The 27,594-nt window shown below is 36.7% G+C and overlaps 1 protein-coding gene and 1 long non-coding RNA gene across 2 annotated transcripts in view; one reads left to right on the forward strand and one right to left on the reverse strand.

Annotated features, from left to right (window-relative positions):
- The window catches only part of TTC6 (tetratricopeptide repeat domain 6), an 87,016-nt gene that overhangs the window by 18,495 nt on the left and 40,927 nt on the right, over positions 1–27,594 (forward strand). Inside the window, exons 2-6 of the mRNA XM_037834869.1 lie at positions 2,621–2,741; positions 4,126–4,276; positions 8,754–8,836; positions 9,717–9,793; positions 10,169–10,329. Of these exons, the coding sequence (XP_037690797.1) occupies positions 2,707–2,741; positions 4,126–4,276; positions 8,754–8,836; positions 9,717–9,793; positions 10,169–10,329 (507 nt within the window). The 5' untranslated portion in view covers positions 2,621–2,706. The remainder of the gene's footprint in view (positions 1–2,620; positions 2,742–4,125; positions 4,277–8,753; positions 8,837–9,716; positions 9,794–10,168; positions 10,330–27,594) is intronic.
- Positions 1,907–27,594, reverse strand: part of LOC119532448 — a 116,769-nt gene continuing 91,081 nt past the window's right edge. The window contains exons 5-6 of the long non-coding RNA XR_005216545.1: positions 4,826–4,971; positions 1,907–1,957 (exon numbers count right to left, since the gene is read on the reverse strand). This is a non-coding gene — a long non-coding RNA (uncharacterized LOC119532448). The remainder of the gene's footprint in view (positions 1,958–4,825; positions 4,972–27,594) is intronic.

A 27,594-nucleotide genomic window follows, 5' to 3' on the forward strand; every position in this document is an offset into this window, starting at 1 on the left:
GTTTGCCATCTTCAACTGAATGAATGATCTCATCCTGTGTGTAAAGTGCTAGAATTCCATCATCTTAGATCAGGTAGTAGCCAGAGATTAAGAGACAGCTAGACTCCCTCAAAGAGAATAAATAGCTTCTCAGTGGATGAAATCTAAGATAATTGTTACTTGAATACCTCTAACTCAATTAGCCTTCTGAGATCACCCTTCCCTTTAATATTCCAATAAAATAACTCAAATCCCATCCTATGTGCTGAAGGAGCCAGTGTTCTCCCAGCCATTTCCAAGGCTTCTTGGGAGAGAGGACCCTAATTGTCTTGTCATTTGATTCTCCACTCTGTTTGATCTTCCATCTTTGCTCACCCACTCACTTCTTGTAGTTACCATTCCGTCTATTTTGCATTTTCCCAGGTTTTTCCTTCATCCCCAAATGTAGCATTAACACATACCATTGTGTGTAATAGTCTGATAAACATTTTATAGTTTAGAGGAGAAAGTACAGAACACAAACAACTTAAAGTGTATTAACTTTAATTTAACTTGAAGACCAAACAGCTCTATTTCTGTGAGTTTGTCTGGCTCTGTCATCTTCCACCTGGCTTCCATCTAGCTGGACCCCTGGACTTTTTCTAGAGGCTTCTTTTTCATATTTCCCTCTTCTACAAGTTTTGGGCTCCTCCCCTCTTCTCTTCCAGGTTATCATAATAATTTGAAGTCCCTACTATTTAATTATTCAGAGAAAACCAACTTGATCTTAGCCTCAATCCTTTCCTGTAGGCCTGTCCAAGGATTTTAATCTTCCACAATCAAAAATGGCCCTTGGGATAATTTTCTAATATTATAATGATACTAATAATAATATCTACCATTTTTTGTGCATTTTATTACTTGCCAAGCACTAAGTGCTATATATGGAGTATCTAAATAAATATTCAGAATAATACTCTGAAGTAGGTAATTCCATCCCCATTTTTGCTGATGACAAAACTGAGGCCTAGAGAGATTAATTCTAATTTTTTTCAGTAAGAAGAATATTCCTGTTTTTCTAGAGCTACAGCTGACTTTTCCTTGCTAGTCAATCACACAGAAAACTGACCCGACAGACTGCCTTCAGGTGGTTATTTACTTTAATCTGTATTATCATTGCTTATACTGGTTATCCCTTCCAAAGTCCAGCACTGTGAATATTTGCATCCTAGACTGTGAACATTATGCACAGTTGGGGAAAAACTTTCCTTCCTATGCCAGAACAGACTTGAGAATCTTGGAAGACATAGGAAACCCACCTAATACTCTAGTATGTTTTCAAAAGTGAAAGGGAATCAGTAAGTGAGGAGGAATGAGATGGCCTTGAGATTGGTTATTGATGAGAGTCACCCACCTGGAGTATTGGGAGGAGGTTCTTTTGGTCTCTTGCTTCTATTATTTGGAATGTGTGTAGTCAAGTTGCCTGCCTTGACTCCAAGTTCTGTTTGCTTTGGAGTAGCCTTTCTGCATCTGCCCACCCTGGCTTATGTATGTAAACTTGACCTCTGTCATCTTGTCCCGGTCTGGCCTTATACCAGAGATGGCTACTTGGTCAGTGAAAACATCTTGCTGATAATAACAGGCCATCAAGAACATTGACACCCTTCAGACTGCAGTCCACTGATGTGACTATAGAGAGTTTGTTCCAGTTTGCTAATGCTGCCATTATGCAAACCACCAGAAATGGATTGGCTTTTTTAAAGGGGGTTTATTTGGATACAAAGTTATAATCTGAAGGCCATGAAAATGTTCAGATTAAGGCTTTGACAATAGGGTACCTTCACTGAAGAATGCCAATGGTGTCTGGAACACTTCTGTTGTCTGGGAAGGCACGTGGCTGGCATCTTCTTCCTTTGCTCCCAGGTTGTGTTTCAAAATGGCTTTTTCGCTTTCTCTTTAGGCATCTGGGGGTGTTCTCTTAGTTTCTCCCAGGCAAACTCTGGAATAACAAAAGTCTGCTTTCAATGGCCATCTCCAAAATGTCTCTAAGCTTCAGCTTCTCTCAGGTCCTTCTCTTTGTGAGCTTTTATAGGGCTCCAGTGAACTAATCAAGACCCACATTGAATGGGCGGGGCCACACCTCCATGGAAACATTCAATCAGAAGTCACACCCTAACCAAAGGTGTCACTCACAGTTGGGAGGCTCACATCTCCATGGAAACAACCTAATCCCAAATATCCTGTGAGATTGGATTAAAAGATCATGGCTTTTTCTTGGGGGACATAATATATCCAAACTGGCACAGAGTTAAATCTGAACCCATTGTTACCATTCACTTGCATCATGATCATGTACAATGTACTTAGCCCCTTAGAACCTTAATCTCATCTGTAAAGTGAGTGGAGTGTATTAGATTATCATAAGGTTTTCTTCCAGCCCTAATGAATTTGTGAGCCATAATAGCCTCACTGTGACTGAAACAAATATGTTTTGATGTACCATACTATTTTTCACTCACTAAATAACTGTAGTCATTATAGATATGTTTTATTTTATGTAAATTTTAAAAAGAAAGGTAGACAATAGGAAGAGTAGAGACTAAAATATAATTCAGGTATGTTTTTTCTGAACCTGAATAAGACATATGCTTTTATTTTTAAGCTCTCATAAATGATGGCTATGAGAATCTTGGTTGTTTTCTACATCGAGGCATACTTTATGCAGATCTAAAAAATTGGTTGCTGGCAATGTGTGACTTTGAAACTGTTATTTCTCTAGAAAGGTACGTTTTCCTTTTCATAGTTACTGACTTCACTTTTGTATAAAATTAAGAAAAAATTGAAATGAAAGAAGGTGTTTTCCATCATCATTGATCAGTGAAGCAGCTATAAAGTCATTCTACAATTAGACCTGTTATCAATATCTGTTGACCTTAAATGCTTTTGCAAATTTTAGAGATAGAATGGGTTTGAAGGGAGGTATTAAATTCAAGGGTAACAAATGAACAGGTTATAAAGAGTATCTTGGGTTGCCCACACTAGAGCTTTTTGAAGATAGCTTCATGGGAAACTACCATAAAGTTTTGAAATAGTGACAAAATATTCTGCTTGATATATCATTGCTCTATACAACATATGACTTCACAGGAGGAAACCTCTATTTAGAACATATGACTTCATTTTGTTTAGTGAAGCAAAAGACAAAAGCCAATACCATTTAGAACATAAGTTCCGGAAGAAACACAGACTGAAAGTTACACACTGTAGTCAGAAAGCTAGGCTGTAAAACATATAATTTAATTATAACAATTTCCCTTCTTTCCATGAAGTACTCATCAAAATAGAAGGTATTAGAAAAAGGAAAAGATCATACCAGTAGAAGGCTGTTTACTGAGCTTATCAAAGGTAAACTTTGAACTTGTCTCAGGAAAGTCTTGGAGCATGGCTCTGTAATGACCACGTTTTTTTTTTTTTTTTGGACATGTTTGAATGAGAAAGGAAAAGAAGAGTAGAGGAGTTGCAGTTGCAAAGAGTCAGAAAGTAGGTCACAGGAACTTTGATGTCTTTTAGACAAAGCATCAGGGGTTCTATGCAATTTAGCTATGGGATGTGTAGTTTCTTTATTTTAAAATGGCTTCATGGAGCAAGGTAATTTCTAAGTTGTTTTTATACTGAAAATTGTTTGACTCTAAGAGAGAAAAATAATGTCTATTTGAGACATAAAAGCAGCTTGGTTAATATCTATGTGGAGAGGATTTTTAACCCCAGCCCACCAACCTCTAAAATGTTATTGTTTCTTGCTATTTCTCACTGTTAGTCAAGGGGAAGACAGCCCAAGGCAAAGACTTTTGAGGTGAGAAAAACTAAGCTTGTATTTCAAGATAAGTCAAGATTGAGTCAAGGAAGAGTCAAGTATAGTAACAGTCCAGGAAGCTTCAGAAATTCTGTTCCTAGCACAGACTATCCAATGTTAATTCTCTATCAAGGATTTTAAAAAGGTGTTTGTAATTTTTAAGAGTAGTTAACTGCTTTATTCTGTTTTAATTAAACATTGAAAGAAATCCCTGATGTATATTGATGTATGTATTTCATTATGTTCACTCATGACTGGAGAATATTTGGAATGATTAAAACTATAAAAAGATTTTGCTTTCTAATTTTTTTTAGAACGCTACCATTGGCTTATATAAATATTGGTCTCATACATCTACTGTACCTGGATAACTACACTGATGCCATTTGGCAGTTTTCTGAAGCTATTAGAATGGATCCTTTATGTATTAAGAGCTATATTTGTCGAGCAGAAAGCTATCATAAGGTATTTAAGGTTTGAGAACCTAAATTTAAAAAAGTATTTTTCTGAGTATTAATGTGTTCTTTACTTCAGCTAATTGCAGAGGCTATTGCATTTATAAGTTATAACTATAAAGCAAATATAGTTAACTATAATTACACAATTATAAAACCTCTACATATGAGCTATGCATTTTCATGTTTCATTTTTTTGTTTTTAATATCTGTATTTTCCTTAGTGCAAAACCAGTTAGTGCTTGTTGTAGGTAATATATGTATGCAAATAAGAATAAATTAAAAAGCATCCATTTCATTCTCTAGAGATAGCTATTGTTAACTATCTGGTGTCTGTCCAGTGGGTTTTTTTTTTTTTGCATGTGTGTGTTTATACTTTCCTTTAATTTTTAAAATTTTTGTAAGTTATTTAAATTCAAAAATATATGAATGTAAAATGTCCTTAGTGTAACAAATTCAAGCAATACAATAAACAGTGAAAGTCCACTGATTCCAACTAAATCTGCCCTCTCAGAGATAACCACTGTTAACTGTTGTCTCTACCCTTCAAAGTAAATACCTCTTTTCACCACGCTACTACTACCCAGCCTGTCCAGGACACCATCTTTTCTCTCCAGGATTATCGCAGTAGCCTCCTAGTTTTGTATCTTGCTTCTGCTCATTACTCCTCTTCAGTGGATTTTCAACACACAAGCCACAGTGATCCTGTTAAAACATAGGCCAGATTATTTTACTTCCTTGCTCAAAGCCCTTCAATAGTTTCCCTTTGCACTCAGAATAAAAGCCAAACCCTTCCAAAGGCCTGCAAGACTCCACATGAACTGCTCCTCGTTACCTTTCTGTCCTCATTTCCTACAAGTGGTCACACTAATTTAGTCACACTGGCTTCAGTCAGGTGAGCTAGGTGATGCTGTGGTAAAAATCAACCTCAAAATGGCAGTGTTGAAATAAGAAAGGTCTAGTTCTTGCTCACACTACATGTTCACTGAGGGCTCGCTGGAGGTTCTGCACTGCACTGTCCACATTTCAGGACCCAGGCTGATGGAACAGCTACTGTGAGAACATTGCCAGTTGTCATGGAATGGAAAAGGGGAAGCAGGAAGGTCTTTTCACCCACAGTTAAAGTCTCTGCCTCGGAAACAACACATGCTTCTGTCCTGGGGGGCCAGGAAGTAAAATCTTACTGTGTTCCTGAAAGGTGGAGAGCTCTATGCATTTGGTGAACAGTATAAATGACTCCCACTGTATCTTTTTATTCAGAAAGTCTTTGACTCATTTTTCTGCTGTAAGCAAAACACACTCACTTTCTACTCAAGGTTAATGATCTGAAAGTACTAATCTGTCACAACTTTCAAGTTCAAAGACCAAGATCTCTGGGTAATATACTGCAGGTTTAGATGTATAAAGATAAGGGTGGTTCATGGCTCAGTATATGTCAGTCTCCATTGGTTTTCTCTTAATATGAAGACTAATGAAGGAAGACGACCAGTTATCTTAATATGAAGACCTGTGTAGTAAAAAGACCAGCAAAATGACCACTGGTATTACAGGAAAAGGATGGTCACAATACATGCTCTCACTCAGAAAGGAGAAGAATGGGAACACACAGAAGTAACCAGCCCATAACATTTCTGCAGTCTTGCTAGAAAGTCTCAATGAAGTATTGGGATGACAAGGTCCAGGATGTGACCTCTATGATGAATGGCTGAGGAAGAGTGAAGGGCAAGATCAATGGAGGAGAAGAGTTCGAGCAACTGAAAGCCTAGATTGTTGTAAAGATCACTTATGAATATGCTGAAATCACCAAAAATTAAGGCAGGAGTAGCGTTCTGTGAGCCAGAAACCAAAATAATTGAGAAATGAGGAGTGCTCAGATGATTGATGACAGCAAAAGTATGAGGTTTTAGGTGATATATTCTGATGACTTGAAATTCAAAACTTTTTAAAGGGAGGTTTGGAAGGAAGGAAAGGAGGATAGTGGTCCCACTTCCAGTTTGAAGGATGTGGGAGAAAAAGCAACCACCTCTTGAGAGCATTATAGGAAGCAGGGTCCTCGGGAGAGAGCCAATTTTCAGTTGAGAATAAAGGTAAAAGAAATATTTGAAAGAAATGTTGAGGATGGGTTTTTTTTCAGTTATGGACATAATTCCAGAAACATTAAGAAATGGTTTTAGGAGTTGGGGAGGAATGGAAGATAGGGTAGAATAAGGGACACACAAAACTTTATGGGAGAGCAGAGGGTAGGAGAAAAGGGTGACTTTAATTCTTGGTGATTTCAGTGTACTCATAACTGATCCTTCCAACAAGATAGGCTTCCAGAAAGGGGTGGGTGTTTGGGGTGTCCCCTCAAGCCCCATGTATAAAATGGAGGAAGCATAGATTAGTTCTTATCAAAGTCCTTACCCTCATGATCATGGAGGTGACCCCAGGAAAATTTGCTCTTGACTCCTTTTGGGGAAGATATGCAACGTGTTCTGGGCCTTTTGCACAAGCCCCTGTTGATGAAGCTGAGGCCATCTGGGGGTATTGGGAGTTCACCTGAGCACCCAAAGAAACCAAACAACAACCTGATAGCAGTGTATAAAGAAATATATTTAAAGACTCGTTCTGAGAGGCAAAATCTCTACATAGTAATGGTTGAATAAATTGGGGGAGTTCACACCAAGGACTATTATGGTGTCAATTAAAAGAATAAATTAGAGCTATGCCAGCTGACTTGGAGGGACATTTTTGAGTAAGAAAAACAAGATTTGGAAGAGTGTAAAGTGTGTATGATGTGATTCCAGGTAAATAAAACAATCACAAGTCTAACAGTGTGGGTGTATATAGAAGAATACGTACTCCTACTACATGGGTCCAGCCTATAAGGTGAATCTACTTAAGGCTACCTGAGGATTCCAATCCCAGGGCATCTTGGAAAGATCAGAGAGTGAGCCTCCATCTCTTTCCAGTCCAGGATTTCTTCAATGCATGGATATGTATGGTTGTAGAACAGGTGGAGCATTTGTGGACATATGACTGGATGATTTCTTAATTATACCAATGTCACTGCCCAAGGGGGCTTTTGCAGTTGAAGGACTAAAGAAGACTCCAGGCAGTTTCTGAGACATGAACTTTTATTCAGGGCTTACTTACTAAGGAAATGGAAGTCGGTCATGTTGCCTTGGATTCAGGAGCTGCTCTGGATGGCAGTGGGTTCAGAGGTTAACGTGAAGATACTCTGCCAGGGAGTGGTTTAGGGTTAGGACAAAGACATTCCAATGGGCATGACAGCATATGTGCAGGAGCAGGAGGGAGGGGGGTCCTGTGAACATAGGATCATAGTCAACAGGGAAGAGGTGAGGATTATAGGTTATCTTGTAGATAATGGCATCTAAGGGAGTTTCAGGGAAGGAGGTAGTTTCAAGAGGGAGGTAAGCTATAGATTACATTTAGTACCAGAGGACTGATCCTACAAGGAGAATAGGTCAAACCTTAACTGACCTAGGTCATGCAAGCTGCTGTGTGCACAATCTTCAAGGTACTTGGGGAAGGCCCTTGGCCCAGGGCTCACACAACCAATCTGAGGAAGGTGAGCTTAAGAAGCAACAGAACTGAAGTTCCATCGTTCTCAAATTTATTTACACAAATCTCAAACTTACTGCTTTTGAGTTTCTTTTTTTGACTCCACTCACTATCTTCTTCAAACATGTACAGGCTAATTCCATGCACAAATTAGTTTTGTGCATTCTCCACTTTGCGTCATCATGTCATCATAAGAAGAGTGGTTGGTCATCCCAGGTTAATTTTGCTCTGTTCTGTGCAGTCCTTCTTTTGTGGTACCCTCAATGGTATTTGGTTTTTGCCCTCAAATTTGTACAACCTGATTATGCTTCTAAGACTGGTATTATGGAAAGAATAAATGTTTACTTTTCATTATATGTTGAGGTTAAGTGAATCTTTCTTAATTATTATTGTGTTTTGTTTCTTCATTCATTCATTCATTCATTTACTCATTAATTTGGGTACATGCTTGTTTTTCCCACTTATTTTTAAGAGGAATTGACTTTTATGTTTTATTTCAGTCTCCTTCACATGCATGGGTGAAGTTTGCTGAAAAGGGTGATATGGTTGAGGGAGCAACAACGGAAAGCGAATAAAAAAGGAAAAGAGAAATGTACACACATACTCCAACCAGAATGTATGATACAAACACATTTATGTAAAAATATATTATGTATGTGGAATCATTCTTCAAAATAAAAGATAAATGATTAAAAAATCCCCAAAGACTGCATCATAACCACTTTTTTTTTTTTTTTTTTTAACTTATCTGTATAATGGTTGTTTTGATGATCTTTAAAAAATAAAAACGTGTATTAGGAGATGTTCCTGCAAAATTTCTGTAGTGAAGGGTAGGAGCGAATAAAAAGGATGGGAGGGAATAAACATCATAAAGGAAGCAATCAGTGTTATCATGAGCTAAGTTTCTGTTTATCACTCAACAGTTACATAAATTGAAACAGGCAGTAAAAGATTTATCTCGTGCTATCCACCTTCAGCCAGATGGAATCCAATTATATATAATAAGGTATGAGCATATAAATAGAATTCTTTTTGGAATAATTTAGCAACTGAGCTAGTTATTGGGATGTTTAGTTGTCTCTTGAGTCTTCTAATCTCCTTGTTTTATGCTTAATTTCCCAGCAATGGCACTCTCTCAACTATAAGCCAGAGGTAGTTATCATTTTTGTTAAACTTTAAGGTGATTTAAAACATAAGGTAACCAGGTCTTTCCCTTTGTTCTGTCCCTGCATTGAAGCATAACTGTCTAGTGTTTAAGTTCTTAAAGGCTTCTTTAGTTTACTGGTTATATAGTTAACATATATCGAACAGTTGTTTTGTGTCCACAAATGGGTGCCAAATATAAACCTCAGCTAATTCTATGGGGAAAAACAAGACACACTGATTTGTATTTCAAATGCAATATTTAGAGCTCGGTATAAAGGCACCCTTGGAAGTTATGAGTCATCACTACCAAAAATATGTTATAACTTTTGAGAATTTATAAATCTGGGGAAATGGTATGCAGCAATGCTTTCTGATAAGCAATGCTTTCTGATAATGAAAATACTTCCCCCTTCTCATGTACCTTGGACTTTGTTTATCTTTTAATAATTTCTCAACAATAGAGTAGAACATTTTAAATACAGATAGTTACAAAAAGATATTTGAGTTATTTTCTTTCAATATCATATTTCCTAAATTGTTTTCTTACCACATCACCAGGCTAATTGGTCTATTTGGATTATATGAAATGTCTACAATCTTCATATTGTTTTTGTTTATATACAAATGTACATATGAATGAATATATTTTAATGGCAATATTTTAATAACTGTTATAAGAACGTTTATTTTAGAAAAATATTTTTAACCATTTAAAATCAGGAAGCTATTATTTCTTTCAGAGGACAATATTTGCTTACAATGAGATGTTATGATCTTGCAAAATTCACTATTTATCAAGTTGCAGAAATGAACAAAGGTAAATATAATTAATAGAAAAATTATAATTGTCTTAACTTAAGAAAACTTCTAAATACTGTTTGCAATAGCTCTATATAGATAGTATGAGGGTTCATTTTCACATGTGCATTATCAATTAGTAAGATAATTCATAATGTAAATTGTGTAAGAGAGATTATGATAGGAAAGAGGCTTCCAATTTTATTTTTCTGTTTGTAATTGGAATGTCTTATTGTTTTGGGTAGTAAATGGATTTTAGTAGAATATTGATTTAATTTGTAATACAGAATAAGATTATTGAATTGCTTGAATTCCTTAATATCATTATATTCTCAATCCTAGATAAGTGACAAAGGTGCCACAAAACATGGATAAACTTTTCATTTCCTTCTAGGTCTCATTGAGTTTAGTCCTGTACAGCAAGCACTCATTTATTCATTTTGTGAAAACCATGACAAGGCCATTCAAGTCTTAAACGCAATCTCTTTGAGTAAGCCTGAGATAACCACATATGCTCTGTTAGCGAAAGCCCAAATGAAGGCCAAGCGAAACAAGGTGAAAAGTCCTCTGTATAACGTTTGCTAGATATATTAGTGGAACTGACATATTGTGTTTAGTATGACTGCTTAAATATTTTATACAAAACTAAATTATAGTATTTATTTTTATTTATTCTGCTAATTAACATTTGGGTTGTTTCCATATTTTTGTTGTTTTGTTTTTGCTTTTAAGAATAGGGCTGTTCTAAATATTCATTTTTGTAAGTCTTCTCTTGACATGTGGAGTCATTTTCCAGGATATATTCCTAGGTGTGGAGTTGCTGGTATGTAGAGAATGTGAATGTTCCACTTTCAAGTAAATGACCGGTTGTTCCATAGGGTTTGCCAGTTTATTCTCCCACCTGCAGTGTATGGTTGCTCCTGTTGATCTGCTTCTTGCACAATAATTGGTATTGTCAGACTTTATTTTTTGCCAATCTGGTGGATTAAAAACTCATGTCTTGTTGTGGTATTTTTTTTTATTTAAAGCAGTCTTATTGAGAAGTATTCACATACCATGTAATCCATCCAAAGTGTACAATCAATGGCTTTTAGTATATTCACAGAGTTGTGTGTTCATCACTGCAATCTACTTTAAAACATTGTCATTATTCCAGGAAGAAAAACCCCTACCGCTCAGCAGTTTCCTCTCAATCCCTTGTCCCTCCCTATTCCTACATAATCACTAATCTATTCCTGTCTCTATAGATTTATTTATATTTGCATTTTATATAAATGGAATCATACATTATATAGACCTTTTTGTTTCTGGTTGCTTTCACTTAGCATACTGTTTTAAAAAATATTATTGTATTTTTAATAGAGGAGTTGTAAGTTTACAGAAAAGTAATGGAAAAAGCACAAAGTTCCCATATTCCTCCCTATTGTTGGCACTACATTAATGTGGTGTCTTTTTTACAGTTGATGAAAGCATATTAAAATAGTACTATTAACAACAATCCATAGTTTACATCAGGTGCATGTTTTCCCATATGCCACCCTATTATTAACACCTTGTATTAGTGTCATACATTGGTTGTAATTAATGAAAGAGTATTCTTATACTTGTACTATTAACCACAGTCCATCATCCACAACAGTGTTGATTGTGTTATACTGTCCCATGTTTTATCCTCTAATTTCTATTCTAGTAACATACACGATGCTAAACTTCCCCTTTCAACCACATTCGCATACCTAATTCAGCACTGTTAATTATACCCACAATGATGTGCTGACATCACCACCATCTGTTTCCAAACCTTTACCATCAACCTGTGTAGAAATTCAGTACAAATTAAGCATCAGCTCCCCATTCTCTACTCGATCTATCCCCTGGTGACCCATATTCTAGATTCTAACTCTATGAATTTGCTTATTATAATTAGGTCATATCAGTGAGATCATACAATATTTGTCCTTTTGTGTCTGACTTATTTCACTCAGCATAATGTCCTCGAGGTTCATCCATATTGTCGCATGCATCAGGACTTCATTCCTTCTTACACCTGAATAATATTCCATTGTATGTATATACCACATTTTGTTTATCCATTTATCTGTTGATGGACTCTTGGGTTGATTCCAACTTGTTATTAAGAAAGGATGCTGAATGTTATTAAATGCCATTTCTGTGACAATTGAGACGATCATGTGGGTTTTTTTCCCTTCGTTTTGTTGCTATAATGTATATACATTACTTGATTTTTTTTTTTTATGTTGAATCACCCTTGAATACCTGGGATAGAAGCCACTTCATCATGGTGTACAAGTCTTTTGATGTACTGTTGGATTCAATTTGCAAGTATTTTGTTGAGGATTTTTGCATCTATATTCATAAGAGAAATTTGTAATTTTCTTTTCTTGTTTTATCTTTATTTGGCTTTGATATTAGGGTAATGTTGGCCTTATAGAATGATTTAGGTAGTATTCCCTCTTCAATTTTTTGGAAGAATTTGAACAGGATTGGTGTTAATTTTTCTTGGAATATTTGGTAGAATTCACCTGTGAACCCATCTGTTCCTGGGCTTCTCTTTGTTGGGAGGTTTTTGATGATTGATTCTATCTCTTTACTTGTAATTGGTCTGTTGAAGTGTTTGATTTATTGTAGAGTCAATATAGGTTGTTCATGTGTGTTTTTAGGAATTTGTCCATTCCATCCAGGTTGTCTAGTTTGTTGGCATACAGTTGTTCATAGTATCCTCTTATAATCCTTTTTATTTCTGTGGGCTCAGTAGTAATATCCCCTCTTTCGTTTCTGATTTTATTTATTTGCATCTTCTCTATTGTTTTCTTGGTTAGTCTAGCTAAGTGTTTGTCAATTTTAGTGATCTTTTCAAATGACCAACTTTTGGTTTTGTTAAATATCTCTATTTTTAATTCTCTATTTCATTTATTTCTACCTTATCTTTGTTATTTCTTTCCTTCTGCTTACTGTGGGGTTAGTTTGATCTTTTTCTTCACGGTTCCTCCAGGTGTGCAGTTTGGTCTTTGATTTCAGCTTTTTTCCTTTTTTAACGAAAGCATTTAGGGCTATAAATTTCCCTCTCTGCACTGCTTTCTCTTCATCCCATACATTTTGATATATTGTGTTCTCTTCATTTGTCTCAAGATAGTTATTAATTTCCCTTGCAATTTCTTGTTTGATACACTGATTGTTTAAAAGAGTGTTATTTAACTTCCATATAGTTGTGGATTTTCCAGTTCTGTATGTGTTATTGTTTTCTGGCTTCATTCCATTATGGTCAGAGAAGACACTATGTATGATTTTTATCTTTCTAAATTTATTAAAACTTGTTTTGTGACTCAACATGAGGTCTATCCTGGAGGATGATCCATGTGTACTTCAGAAGAATATACATCCTGTTGTTTGGGGGTGCAGTGTTCTGTGTATGTCTGCTAGGTCTAGTTTGCTTATCCTATTATTCATGTTCTGTGTTACCATATTGACCTTCAGTCTAGATATTCTGTCTGTTGTTGAGAGTGGTGTATCGAAGTCTCCAAGTGTTATTGTCGAGGTGTCTATTTCTCCCTTCAGTTATGCCAGTGTTTGCCTCATGTATTTTAGGGCACAGTGGTTAGGTGCATAAGTATTTATGATTGTTATTTCTTCTTGGTAGATTGCCCCTTCTATTAATATAGAGTGTCCTTCTCTGTCTCTTATAACTGCTTTTGACTTTAAGTCTATTTTGTTCAATATTAGTACAGCTACCCTGGCTTTTGTTTTGGTTTAATATTTGCATGGAATATCCTTTGACTTTCAACCTATTTGTGTCTTTGTGTCTAAGGTGAGTTTTCAGTAAACAGCATACAGTTTGATCACACCTTTTTACCCATTCTGTTAATCTGTGTCTTTTGATCAGGGAGTTTAATCCATTAACATTCAGTGTTATTACTATAAAGTCTATACATCAGCCATTTTGTTCTTTGGTTTTTAGATGTTGTAGCTTTTTTGTCTCTCTTTTTTTTTTTTGTTGCAGTCTCCTTTTCTGTATAGATAATCATTCGTGACGTTTCTGCCTGATCCCTTTCTCATTTCTCTTTCTGTATATTTTAAAAATACTTTCTTTTCCTTATCCTGGGGTTTATATTATACAACCTACATCTATAATCTACTAATTTGAAAAGATACCAACTTAGCTTCAATAGCATACATGTTCTCTGCTCCCACATCCCTGTTTCCCTTCTTTATGTTATGTTTGTCCCATTTTACCACTTTATATTTTGCATGTCTTATCAGTAAATATGCCTTTTCTTGTTCAACTGTATTCTGATTCTTACAGGAATTAAAGAATAGAGTTGTATATTGAGGATACAGTACTATTGGGGTTTGCATTAACCCTTTTAGTTACCCTTACTGATGATCTTCATTTCTTCACACTGCTCCAAGCCACTCTCTCTTGTCTTTTCCTTTCAACCTGCAGAACTCTCTTTAGTAGTTTTTGTAGGACAGCTCTTCTGTTGACAGACTGTCTCAGTTTCTGTTTATCTGTGAATATAGTAAACTCTCCATCATTTCTGAAGGACGGTTTTGCTAGATAAAGAATTTTTGGCTGGCAGTTTTTCTCTTTCAGTACCTTAAATATATCGTGTCACTGCCTTCTTGCCTTCATGGTTTCTTATCAGAAATTGGTACTTTAGTCTTATTGAGGATCCCTTGTATGTGATGAATCATTTTTCTCTTGCTGCTTTCAGAATTCTCTCTATCTTTGGCATTTGACATTCTGCTTAGTATGTGTCTTGGAGTAGGTCTATTAGGATGTATACTGTTTGGAGTACATTGAACTTCTTGGACATGTATATTTATGTCTTTCATAAGAGTTGGGAAGTTTTTGGCCATTATTTCCTCAGACATTCTTTTTTGCCCCGTTTCTCTTCTCTTCTCCTTCTGGGACACCCATAACATGTATGTATGTGTACTTCATGTTGTAACTCAAATCCCTTAGACACTGTTCAATTTTTCTATTCCTTCTTCTGAGTGTATAATTTCGATTGTCTTGTCTTCTAGTTTTATGCCTCTAGAGTATTTTTAATCTCTACTATTGTGCCTTTCATCCCAACAATTTCTGCTGTTTCTTTTTATACTTTCAAATTCTTCTTTATGCTCACACGTTGTATTCTTAATATCCTCTATCTCTGTATGCATATTTTCCTTCATCTCCTTGAATTGATTTAGGAGATTTGTTTGAACATCTATGATTAGTTGTTTCAACTTTTGCGTCTCCTCTGAAGTTAAATTTGTTCCCCTGACTGAGCCAAATTGTCCTGTTTCTTATTATGGCTTGTAGTATTTTGTTGATATCTAGGCTTCTGGTTATCTTGATGAGTTGACTCAGAATGTCCATTTCTCCCTCTTGTCTGGGGTTTTATTGTTGATTGACTTTGTGTTAAGACTCTTTTTTGATGCTTGGTCTAACTTATTCTAGACCTTTAGAATAATCTGTGTTTAGCTGTTCAGATTTTCTCAGCTCTTCTTCATCTGATTCTTGCCCTGGATATGTGGTGCAATTTTTACTATTGTGTTTTTTGTGCAATTATTTCACCTTGAGAGAGCTTCCTTTCCTCTGTTCCTTCTCCAGGAAACTTGATCTGTTCTATTTATTTCTCTGCAGACTTTTCTCCCTATCTCTTGTGATTTGTTTAAAATTTCGTCCTCACTCAATGCCTTGTTTTCCTCACACTTTTTAGTTCTGGTACCCATCCTTTCTTATAGCAGTTTAGCTTTAACCTCCCTGCCCCCCCCCCCTTTTTTTTTCTGTGAGGTTTTCTGCCTCCAGTTCTTTGCCTTATATAGTATGCTGCCCCAGGAAGCCAGATAGGGTCAATCCTGAAAGGTGGGTAGCTTGAGCAAAGTCTGATTTGCCTTTAGGTGTCCAGCTGACAGATGACAGAAACCAGATTGAGTTAGGGCATAACTGTTTCTTACGAGCCTGTCTATCACAGGTCCCTCTCTTTCTCTGTTTTTTTTTTTTTTTTTTTTCTCCTGGGTGCCCTTTTGTATGTGGTACTCCTCGGCAGCTTGTGTTCTGCACTGGGTCTCTGTAGACTTAGGTCCCTAAGCCTGGATATGCGTGGACTTGTAGCTCACTGCTGTGAGTCACTCTATGGTCTCAGTCCACGGGTGAGGGGGGTAGGAAGCCAGGCCATGCTGCCTCTTTGTGACTTCCAAGCTGTGTGGGACTGAGTGAGAGGCAGACCAATGGGAACTGACTAGCTTCTGGGATGGAATTCTCCTACCTGAGATTTTCCTGTTTCCAGGATTCAACATTTGTGGAATCCTTCTCCAGTCTCTACCATCCTCCAGAGTTCTAAGCAAGTGGGATTTGTCCTTTTAGTCACTAAATCTCTGGGGTGCCTTTTTGTGGGACATCTTACATCGCCATATTGATGGCATCACCTCATTGTGGTTTTAATTTGCATTTCTCAGTTTGAGCATCAAGTTGAGCATCTTGTTATATGTTCTTTAGCCACTCATGCTTCCCATTCTGTCAACTGCCTGGAAACACCTTTGCCTGTTTGCTGGGTTGTTTGCCTCTTCCTTATTGATTTATAGGCATTTGAAATGAATACTGCATACTAATCCTTGGTTGATTATATGTGTACCACATATCTTCTTGAAATATGAATCATTAAAATACATTCATAATGAATCATTCATTTTCTTTATGGTGTCTTTTGAGTAACAGAGGTTCTTATTTTTAATGTAGTTGAACTTAGCTGTCTTTTATTTATGGTCAGGGCTTTTAGAAAAATTCTTTGTTAAGAAGTCCTTTCCTTCACTGAGCTCATAAAGATATTCTTCCACATTTCTTCTAACAGTTTAAAAGTTTTTCATTTTCCATTTAAGATCTTACTCTATCTTAAATCAGTTCTTTTTAAGTGTGAGATAGTGATATTTCAGTTTTCCCCATATGCATATTCAAATGTTTCAGTAACACATATTGAATAGTGCTTCATAACCCACAGATCTGCAGTACCACCTCTGTTATATTGCAAGTTTTGTTATATGTGGATATGATTCTGGGCTCTCTATTCTGGTCTTTAGTCAATTTCTTTATCTCTGATCTAGTAGTACAATGTCTTAATTACTATAGCTTTATTTTAGTTATTGATATCTGGTAGAGCAAGTCCCCATCTCATATTCTTCTCAAGGAAATTCCTGATGGTTTTCTTGAGTCCTTACTCTTGCATAAACATTTTAAATTCAGCTTATCAAGAACCTTTAAATGCCCTGCTTTGATTTTGAGGGAAATTATATATTGAATCTTTAAATTATTTTAGGGAGAATTGACACCTTTACCATATTGAGTCCTTCTGTTTTTGAACATGTGATATATCTTCCCATTTATTTTATCTTTTCTTTTAAATAGATTTTATGCATCTCTTGTTAGATGTATTCCTAGGTATTCTTAGATTTTCGTTTCTATTCTAAAATGTATTAAAATATTTTCTAACTGTTGGCCACTGGTTTATAGAAATGAAATTGTTTTTGAATATTTGTCTTCTAACCAGCCACCTTGCAAAACTCTGATTTCTGATAATGTGTAGGTCTGTTTTTTTTTGGCACATAAATAGAAAATTATGTCATCTGTAAGTAATGGCCATTTTATTTCTTCTTTTCTCTTTCTTACGTCTCATTTCTTTTTCTTGTCTTATTGTGCTGGCTAAAAGCTCATATATAATGCTGAATAAAGGTGATGATAGAGAGCATCATTGTCTTCTAACAGATTTAATGGGCATTTGTTCCACTAAGAATGAAGACTGTGGTTGGTTTTTAATAAATAAGTTAAGGTTAGGAAATTTTCTTTCCATTCCACTTTTGAATTTCATCATATTCTTTTCTCCCATATTTAAGTGATTATGTTTTTATCCTTTAACCTATTAATTAGTCAATTATGTATAATAGATTCTTAATGATAGACAAACTATGCATTCTTTAGATTTGACTTTTGGTGTGTTGTTCAAAATATCTGTATTTTTACCTCATCTATTAATAACTGAATATACTAAAATCTCCACTATGATGTTGGGTGTCAATTTCTCTTTATTTCTTTCAATTTTTGCTTTAGGTCATTTGAGAGTGTTTTGTTGTCAACACACAGCTTTAGAATTTTTTACATCTTCCTGATGAATTACAGAGTGACCCTCTCCATTCCTAGTAACATTCTCTTAATGTCTACTTTGTCTGATAAGTACTCCTGCTTTATTTGATTAGTATTTCTAAAGTATGCCTTTTTTTCTATCCTTTTATTTTTAACCTTTCCATATCCTAGCTTTTAGGTTTATCTCTTATAAACACTTTATAACAAGATTCTAAAAATTCCATTCTGATAATATATTTGTTCTACCTGGCAAATTTGATAAATTTAACAGCTGTGATTCATCTTATATTTGGATTTGTTTCTCTTGTCTTAGTTTTGATTTATATTTGTCCTTCTTTTTCAATGCCTCTTTTTAGAACTCCTCTATCACCTTTTATTTTTTGGATTGGGGTTTTTTAATTTAAAAAAATTTTCCTTGTTCCATTCATCTTTTATTCTTTTGTAATTTGTTCCATTTCTATTATTTTAGTCATTACTCTTGAAGTGTTATGATTATTAATCAAAGTCTGAAATTAAACAATATTGTATTCCCTCTCTTGAGTAATAAAAGGATATATAATCCTTTAACTTTTATCACTCACTTTCCAACCCACATACTCTTTTTGTCCAATATTTTAGTTCTGTGTGTTTTAAATTTTATAGTTAAATCTGTTTTGTTTGATAAGACCAATGAAATGCAATATACCAGAAACTGGTTGGCTTTTTTTTTTTTTTTTGTCTGTTTACTGATGTCTTTTATTTATTTATTTTTTTTAATCATTTTATTGAGATATATTCACATACCACGCAGTCATACAAAACAAATCGTACTTTCGATTGTTTACAGTACCATTACATAGTGGTACATTCATCACCTAAATCAATCCCTGACACCTTCATTAGCACACACACAAAAATAACAAGAATAATAATTAGAGTGAAAAAGAGCAATTGAAGTAAAAAAGAACACTGGGTACCTTTGTCTGTTTGTTTCCTTCCCCTATTTTTCTACTCATCCATCCATAAACTAGACAAAGTGGAGTGTGGTCCTTATGGCTTTCCCAATCCCATTGTCACCCCTCATAAGCTACATTTTTATACATCTGTCTTCGAGATTCATGGGTTCTGGGTTGTAGTTTGATAGTTTCAGGTATCCACCACCAGCTACCCCAATTCTTTAGAACCTAAAAAGGGTTGTCTAAAGTGTGCGTAAGAGTGCCCACCAGAGTGACCTCTCGACTCCTTTTGGAATCTCTCTGCCACTGAAGCTTATTTCATTTCCTTTCACATCCCCCTTTTGGTCAAGAAGATGTTCTCCGTCCCACGATGCCGGGTCTACATTCCTCCCCGGGAGTCATATTCCACGTTGCCAGGGAGATTCACTCCCCTGGGTGTCTGATCCCACGTAGGGGGGAGGGCAGTGATTTCACCTTTCAAGTTGGCTTAGCCAGAGAGAGAGGGCCACATCTGAGCAACAAAGAGGCATTCAGGAGGAGACTCTTAGGCACAAATATAGGGAGGCCTAGCCTCTCCTTTGCAGCAACCGTCTTCCCAAGGGTAAAACTTATGGTAGAGGGCTCAACCCATCAAACCACCAGTCCCCTATGTCTGTGGTCATGTTAGCAACCATGGAGGTGGGGTAGGCAAATACCCCTGCATTCTCCACAGGCTCCTCAAGGGGGCACTACATCATTTTTTTTTTCCTTGTTTTTCTTTCTTTTTTTTTTTTTTTAACTTTCCCTTCTTTTTTAAATCAACTGTATGAAAAAAAAAGTTAAAAAGAAAACAAACATACAATAAAAGAACATTTCCAAGAGACCATAACAAGGGAGTAAGAAAAAGACAACTAACCTAAGATAACTGCTTAACTTCCAACATGTTCCTACTTTACCCCAAGAAAGTTACATAATATAGCAACCTTTCTGTGAACTTGTTCTTACTATATCCATCAGAAATTAACAGACCATAGTCATTTCTGGGCATCCCCAGAACGTTAAAAAGCTTATCTGTTCTTCTTAGATTATTGTTCCCCCTTCCTTAATTACTCTCTACTGCTAGTTCCCCTACATTCTACATTATAAACCATTTGTTTTACATTTTTGAAAGTTCACATTAGTGGTAGCATATAATATTTCTCTTTTTGTGCCTGGCTTATTTCACTCAGCATTATGTCTTCAAGGTTCATCCATGTTGTCATATGTTTCACGAGATTGTTCCTTCTTACTGACGCGTAGTATTCCATCGTGTGTATATACCACATTTTATTTATCCACTCATCTGTTGAAGGACATTTGGGTTGTTTCCATCTCTTGGCAATTGTGAATAATGCTGCTATGAACATTGGCGTGCAGATATCTGTTCGTGTCACTGCTTTCCGATCTTCCGGGTATATACCGAGAAGTGCAATCGCTGGATCGAATGGTAACTCTATATCTAGTTTTCTAAGGAACTGCCAGACTGACTTCCAGAGTGGCTGAACCATTATACAGTCCCACCAACAGTGAATAAGAGTTCCAATTTCTCCACATCCCCTCCAGCATTTGTAGTTTCCTGTTTGTTTAATGGCAGCCATTCTAACCGGTGTTAGATGGTATCTCATTGTGGTTTTAATTTGCATCTCTAATAGCTAGTGAAGCTGAACATTTTTTCATGTGTTTCTTGGCCATTTGTATTTCCTCTTCAGAGAACTGTCTTTTCATATCTTTTGCCCATTTTATAATTGGGCTGTCTGTACTATTGTCATTGAGTTGTAGGATTTCTTTGTATATGCAAGATATCAGTCTTTTGTCAGATACATGGTTTCCAAAAATTTTTTCCCATTGAGTTGGCTGCCTCTTTACCTTTTTGAGAAATTCCTTTGAGGTGCAGAAACTTCTAAGCTTGAGGAATTCCCATTTATCTATTTTCTCTTTTGTTGCTTGTGCTTTTGGTGTAAAGTCTAGGAAGTGGCCGCCTAATACAAGGTCTTGAAGATGTTTTCCTACATTATCTTCTAGGAGTTTTATGGTACTTTCTTTTATATTGAGATCTTTGGTCCATTTTGAGTTAATTTTTGTGTAGGGGGTGAGGTAGGGGTCCTCTTTCATTCTTTTGGATATGGATATCCAACTCTCCCAGCCCCATTTGTTGAAAAGACCATTATGGCTCAGTTCAGTGACTTTGGGGGCCTTATCAAAGATCAGTTGGCCATAGATCTGAGGGTCTATCTCTGAATTCTCAATTCGATTCCATTGATCTATATGTCTATCTTTGTGCCAGTACCATGCTGTTTTGGCAACTGTGCTTTATAATAAGCTTCAAAGTCAGGGAGTGTAAGTCCTCCCACTTCGTTTTTCTTTTTCAGAGTGTCTTTAGCAATTCGAGGCATCTTCCCTTTCCAAATAAATTTGATAACTAGCTTTTCCAAGTCTGCAAAGTAGGTTGTTGGAATTTTGATTGGGATTGCATTGAATCTGTAGATGAGTTTGGGTAGAATTGACATCTTAATGACATTTAGCCTTCCTATCCATGAACATGGAATATTTTTCCATCTTTTAAGGTCCCCTTCTATTTCTTTTAGTAGAGTTATGTAGTTTTCTTTGTATAGGTCTTTTACATCTTTGGTTAAGTTGATTCCTAGGTACCTGATTTTTTTAGTTGCTATTGAAAATGGTATCTTTTTCTTGAGTGTCTCTTCAGTTTGTTCATTTCTAGCATATAGAAACATTACTGACTTATGTGCATTAATCTTGTATCCCGCTACTTTGCTAAATTTGTTTATTAGCTCTAGTAGCTGTATCGTCGATTTCTCAGGGTTTTCTAGATATAAGATCATATCGTCTGCAAACAATGACAGTTTTAGTTCTTCTTTTCCAATTTGGATGCCTTTTATTTCTTTGTCTTGCCGGATTGCCCTGGCTAGCACTTCCAGCACAATGTTGAATAACAGTGGTGACAGCGGGCATCCTTGTCTTGTTCCTGATCTTAGAGGGAAGGCTTTCAGTCTCTCACCATTGAGTACTATGCTGGCTGTGGGTTTTTCATATATGCTCTTTATCATGTTGAGGAAGTTTCCTTCAATTCCTACCTTTTGAAGTGTTTTTATCAAAAAGGGATGTTGGATTTTGTCAAATGCTTTTTCAGCATCTATTGAGATGATCAATTGATTTTTCCCTTTCGAGTTTTTAATGTGTTGTAATACATTGATTGTTTTTCTTATGTTGAACCATCCTTGCATGCCTGGAATGAACCCCACTTGGTCATGGTGTATGATTTTTTTAATGTGTCTGTGGATTCGAAATGCAAGTATTTTGTTGAGGATTTTTGCATCTATATTCATTAGGGAGATTGGCCGGTAGTTTTCCTTTTTTGTAGCATCTTTTCCTGGTTTTGGTATTAGATTGATGTTAGCTTCATAAAATGAGTTAGGTAGTGTTCCATTTTCTTCAATGTTTTGAAAGAGTTTGAGTAAAATTGGTGTCAGTTCTTTCTGGAAAGTTTGGTAGAATTCCCCTGTGAAGCCATCTGGCCCTGGGCATTTATTTGTGGGAAGATTTTTGATGACTGATTGGATCTCTTTGCTTGTGATGGTTGGTTGAGTTCTTCTATTTCTTCTCTGGTCAGTCTAGGTTGTTCATATGTTTCCAGGAAATTGTCCATTTCTTCTACATTGTCCAGTTTATTGCCATACAGTTGTTCATAATATCCTCTTAAAATTTTTTTAATTTCTTCAGGATCTGCAGTTATGTCACCTTTTTCATTCATTATTTTGTTTATATGGGTCTTCTCTCTTTTTGATTTTGTCAGTCTAGCTAGGGGCTTGTCAATCTTGTTGATCTTCTCAAAGAACCAACTTTTGGTGATATTTATCCTCTCTATTGTTTTTTTGTTGTCTATGTCATTTGTTTCTGCTTTAATCCTTGTTATTTCTTTTCTTTTATTTGGTTTAGGATTGGTTTGCTGTTCATTTTCTAGCTTCTTCAGTTGATCCATTAGTTCTTTGATTTTGGCTCTTTCTTCCTTTTTAATGTAGCGTTTAGTGCTATAAATTTCCCCCTTAGCACTGCTTTTGCTGCATCCCATAGGTTTTGGTATGTTGTGTTCTCATTTTCGTTCGTCTCTATATATTTAGCAATTTCTCTTGCTATTTCTTCTTTAACCCACTGATTGTTTAGGAATGTGTTGTTTAACCTCCAGGTATTTGTGAATTTTCTAAGTCTCTGATGGTTATTGACTTCTAATTGTATTCCATTGTGGTCAGAGAATGTGCTTTGAATAATTTCAATCTTTTTAAATTTATTGAGGCTTGTTTTATGTCCCAGCATATGATCTATTCTGGAGAAAGTTCCGTGAGCACTAGAAAAGTATGTGTATCCTGGTGATTTGGGATGTAATGTCCTGTATATGTCTGTTAAATCTAATTCATTTATCAGATTGTTTAGGTTTTCAATTTCCTTATTGGTCTTCTGTCTGGTTGATCTATCTATAGGAGAGAGTGATGTGTTGAAGTCTCCCACAATTATTGTGGAAACATCAATTGCTTCCTTTAGTTTTGCCAGTGTTTCTCTCATGTATTTTGTGGCACCTTGATTGGGTGCATAGACATTTACGATTGTTATTTCTTCTTGCTGAATTGCCCCTTTTATTAGTATGTAGTGGCCTTCTTTGTCTCTCAAAACATCCCTGCATTTGAAGTCTATTTTATCTGAGATTAATATTGCTACACCTGCTTTCTTTTGGCTGTAGCTTGCATGAAATATTTTTTCCATCCTTTCACTTTCAGTTTCTTTGTGTCCCTATGTCTAAGATGAGTCTCTTGTATGCAACATATTGATGGTTCATTTTTTTGATCCATTCTGCGAATCTATATCTTTTAATTGGGGAGTTTAATCCATTTACATTCAACGTTATAACCGTGAAGGCATTTCTTGAATCAGCCATCCTATCCTTTGGTTTATGTTTGCCATATTTTTCCCCTCTCTCTATTAATATCCTTTATTGTACCCATACCAAATCTCTTTAGTATTGAACCTTTCTCCAAGTCTCTCTGTCCTGTCTTTGTTTCTCTGTCTGTAGGGCTCCGTTTAGCATCTCCAGTAGGGCAGGTCTCTTGTTAGCAAATTCTCTCAGCATTTGTTTGTCTGTGAAAAATTTAAGCTCTCCCTCAAATTTGAAGGAGAGCTTTGCTGGATAAAGTATTCTTGGCTGGAAATTTTTCTCACTCAGAATTTTAAATATATCGTGCCACTGCCTTCTCGCCTCCATGGTGGCTGCTGAGTAGTCACTACTTAGTCTTATGCTGTTTCCTTTGTATGTGGTGAATTGCTTTTCTCTTGCTGCTTTCAGAACTTGCTCCTTCTCTTCTGTGTTTGACAGTGTGATCAGTATATGTCTTGGAGTGGGTTTATTTGGATTTATTCTATTTGGAGTTCGCTGAGCATTTATGATTTGTGTATTTATGTTGTTTAGAAGATTTGGGAAGTTTTCCCCAACAATTTCTTTGAATACTCTTCCTAGACCTTTACCCTTTTCTTCCCCTTCTAGGACACCAATGAGTCTTATATTTGGACGTTTCATATTATCTATCATATCCCTGAAGTCCATTTCGATTTTTTCAGTTTTTTTCCCCATTCTTTCTTTTATGCTTTCATTTTCCATTCTGTCATCTTCCAGGTCACTGATTCGTTGTTCAACTTCCTCTAGTCTTGTACTATGAGTGTCCAGAATCTTTTTAATTTGGTCAACAGTTTCTTTAATTTCCATAAGATCATCCATTTTTTTATTTAGTCTTGCAATGTCTTCTTTATGCTCTTCTAGAGTCTTCTTGATTTCCTTCATATCCCGTACTATGGTCTCATTGTTCATCTTTAGTTCTTTGAGTAGCTGCTCTAGGTGCTGTGTCTCTTCTGGTCTTTTGATTTGGGTGCTTGGGCTTGGGTTATCCATATTGTCTGGTTTTTTCATATGCTTTATAATTTTCTGTTGTTTTTGGCCTCGTGGCATTTGCTGAACTTGATAGGGTTCTTTTAGGGTTTGTAGACCAATTGAAGTCCTTATCTCTAATTTATCAGATCTACAGCTTCGTGGAGTACACTTTCTCTAACTAACCAGCAGGTGGTGTCCACGAGCCACCCGTTCTCCACAAGCCAGTTCTCCCCTGCTTAGCCTTTTTGGTGAGTGGGGGAGTGAGTCTTGTGGGGCCCAATTGGTGTACCAAGCTTGCGTGTGTAGTTGGTGTTGCCTGCCCTGTATGTGGGGCGTGTTTCTGGGCAGTCGGGCAGGGGGGGTGGCCCTAACAATCAAATCTCCCTGGTGATCCTAGAGTTTTAAAGCTGGTGCAATAGTCTAATCCTTCAGTTCAGTCCTGCCACAGTTTGTCTCTGCCACTGACCCACAAGTCCTTGGTATTGGCGTATGGCTCCTGAGACTTGCAAGTGGGCCCCTCTTCCAGGCTGTGCACCCCGGGTCCTCTGTTGAGGGATGACTGTGCTATGTCACAGGTGAGTGCCGTCCCCTCAGGGCAGTTCTGGGCTGCTGGGCTGTGTAGGGAGGCTCCCAGTCTGCTCAAATGATGGCTGAATGGGGCTTTGTTAATTCACACTGCTCCACCTTCCCAACTCTGGGACAATCAGCTGAGGTTGCAGGGAAGGCTAATATCCACGCCCAGTTTTGTGGTGTGTACCTGTTATTTGAAGCCCTTCCGTCACACTGGGTTGTCTGGGGCAGCTCTGGGCTATGGGGCTGGCGATGGGCAGGAGTGTTTCCTGTCCACCAGGATGGTGGCTGTGAGCGGACACCCCCGTTTTCTTGGGAAGTTGTGGTGTTTAGTGAATTTTCTCAGCCACTGAATTATTGCCTTTTGTCTCAGAGCTCTCTTAGTTCTGCTCTTGACTTGACATGCCCAAATTGAAAGTCTTTGAAGCTTTCTGTATTGGGCTCCTTAGAGTAATTGTTTTAGAAAAAGAAAAAAGGATTAAAAAAAAAAAAAAAAAAGGGTCCTCCTCAGAGATCTAATGGGTTATTGAAATGCTAAGAGACAAAGCAACCAGGGCCATTAAGGAAAGGTCCACAGGGCAGAGAGATCGGCTTTTCTTCGGGATTTGCATATGCGCCTTAGGGCCTGAGCTCCGCCCTTCCCCTTTCTGTGTTCACCAGAACTCTAAAAATTCTCTGCTTTTATTTTGGAGTTTTTCGTGTTGTTTTTTTTTTTTCTATGCCTGTCTCCTCTCTGCTGGGCTGGCTGCTTACAGATTCTCTGGTGTCTGGTCTCTGTCTATCTCTGGTTGGAGTCTGGATCAGTAGAATGAGTTTCCGATAAGAGCAGCCACTGCAGTTCTCCCTTCTCCTTCCCGGAGCTGACAGCCCCTCCTCCCACGGGACTGAGCCTGGCAGGGAGGGGCGCGGGTCCCCTGGCCGCAAAAACTTACAGATTTCGCTGATCTCAGCAGTTCGACATTTTCATGAGTGTTGTATGAAGTATGCCCAAAGACAGATTGCTCTGTGGTGTCCAGTCCACGCAGTTCCTGGCTTTCTACCTACTTTCCTGGAGGAGTAACTAAAACATACAGCTCACCAGTCTTCCATCTTGCCCCCCAAACTGGTTGGCTTTTACAATGGAGATTTATTAACTTACACTTTATGGTTCTTAAGCTGTGAAAATGTCCAACTCAGGGCATCAATAGGATGATACCTGGACTCTGAAGACAGGCTGCTGGTATCTGGGACACCTCTGTCACATGTAAAGGCACGTGGCTGGTGTCTGCTGACCCTCATTTCCTGGGTTTCACTGCTTTTTGCTTCTGGCTTCAGTGGCTTTCTCTCTCAGCTTCTCTGTGTGTCCCTGTAGATTTTGTCTCTCTTAGCTTCTCTGGGGGATTTTCTGTCTTTTATCCTCTTATAAGGATTACTCCAATAAGAGGATTAAGACCTATCTTGAATGTGGTGGGTCACATCCCAACTGAAATAGCCTAATCAAAAGTTCCCACCTACAATAGAATTACACCCACAGAAATGGATTAAAAGAACATGATCTTTTCTGGGGTACAAAATAGCTTCAAACCCATTACAAATACCAAATAAACTCACTATTAGCACTACTATTATTGTATACAGTGTTTATAGTTACATACATTTCTATTGTATTTGCTCACCATTTTTTATTAGATGGCAGACTTTCCTTCTGTGATCATTTTTCTTTTTTTTCCAAAAGGAAAGTGAACTTCTATTAATGGTTAAGTCTTTCATTTTTGTTTATTTTACAATAAAATTTTAAGTTGACAGTTATTTTTCTCAACATTTTGAAGGTAATAGTGCCTTGTGTTTTGGCAACCATTGCTGGTGATGAGAAGTTGCTATTAGATTGTCTTTCCTTTTTAAAATATATTCTTTCTTGTCTCTTTGTTTACTTTTAAAATAATTATTTGTTTCTAGTGTCCTGCAATTTCATTACAAGTTGTATACCTGTTTATTTCTTTTTATTTTCCTACTTTTGATTGGCTGCTGTTCCTGAATCTGTGGATTCAGTCTTTCTCATTCTCAAAAATTCTTATCCATTATTTTGTCAAATATTGTTTCTCTTCCATTTTCTCTATTTTCTCTTTCTGGAACTCTGATGGGATGTATTGTAGACCTTTTCTAGCATCCCTTTATCTTATCTTTTGCATTTTCATCTCTTACTTCACTCTGTAATTTTTTCAGGTTTATCTCCAAGTTCACATATTCTT

The sequence above is a fragment of the Choloepus didactylus genome, chromosome 4 (assembly GCF_015220235.1).
Source record: "Choloepus didactylus isolate mChoDid1 chromosome 4, mChoDid1.pri, whole genome shotgun sequence".
Lineage (NCBI taxonomy): Eukaryota > Metazoa > Chordata > Mammalia > Pilosa > Megalonychidae > Choloepus > Choloepus didactylus.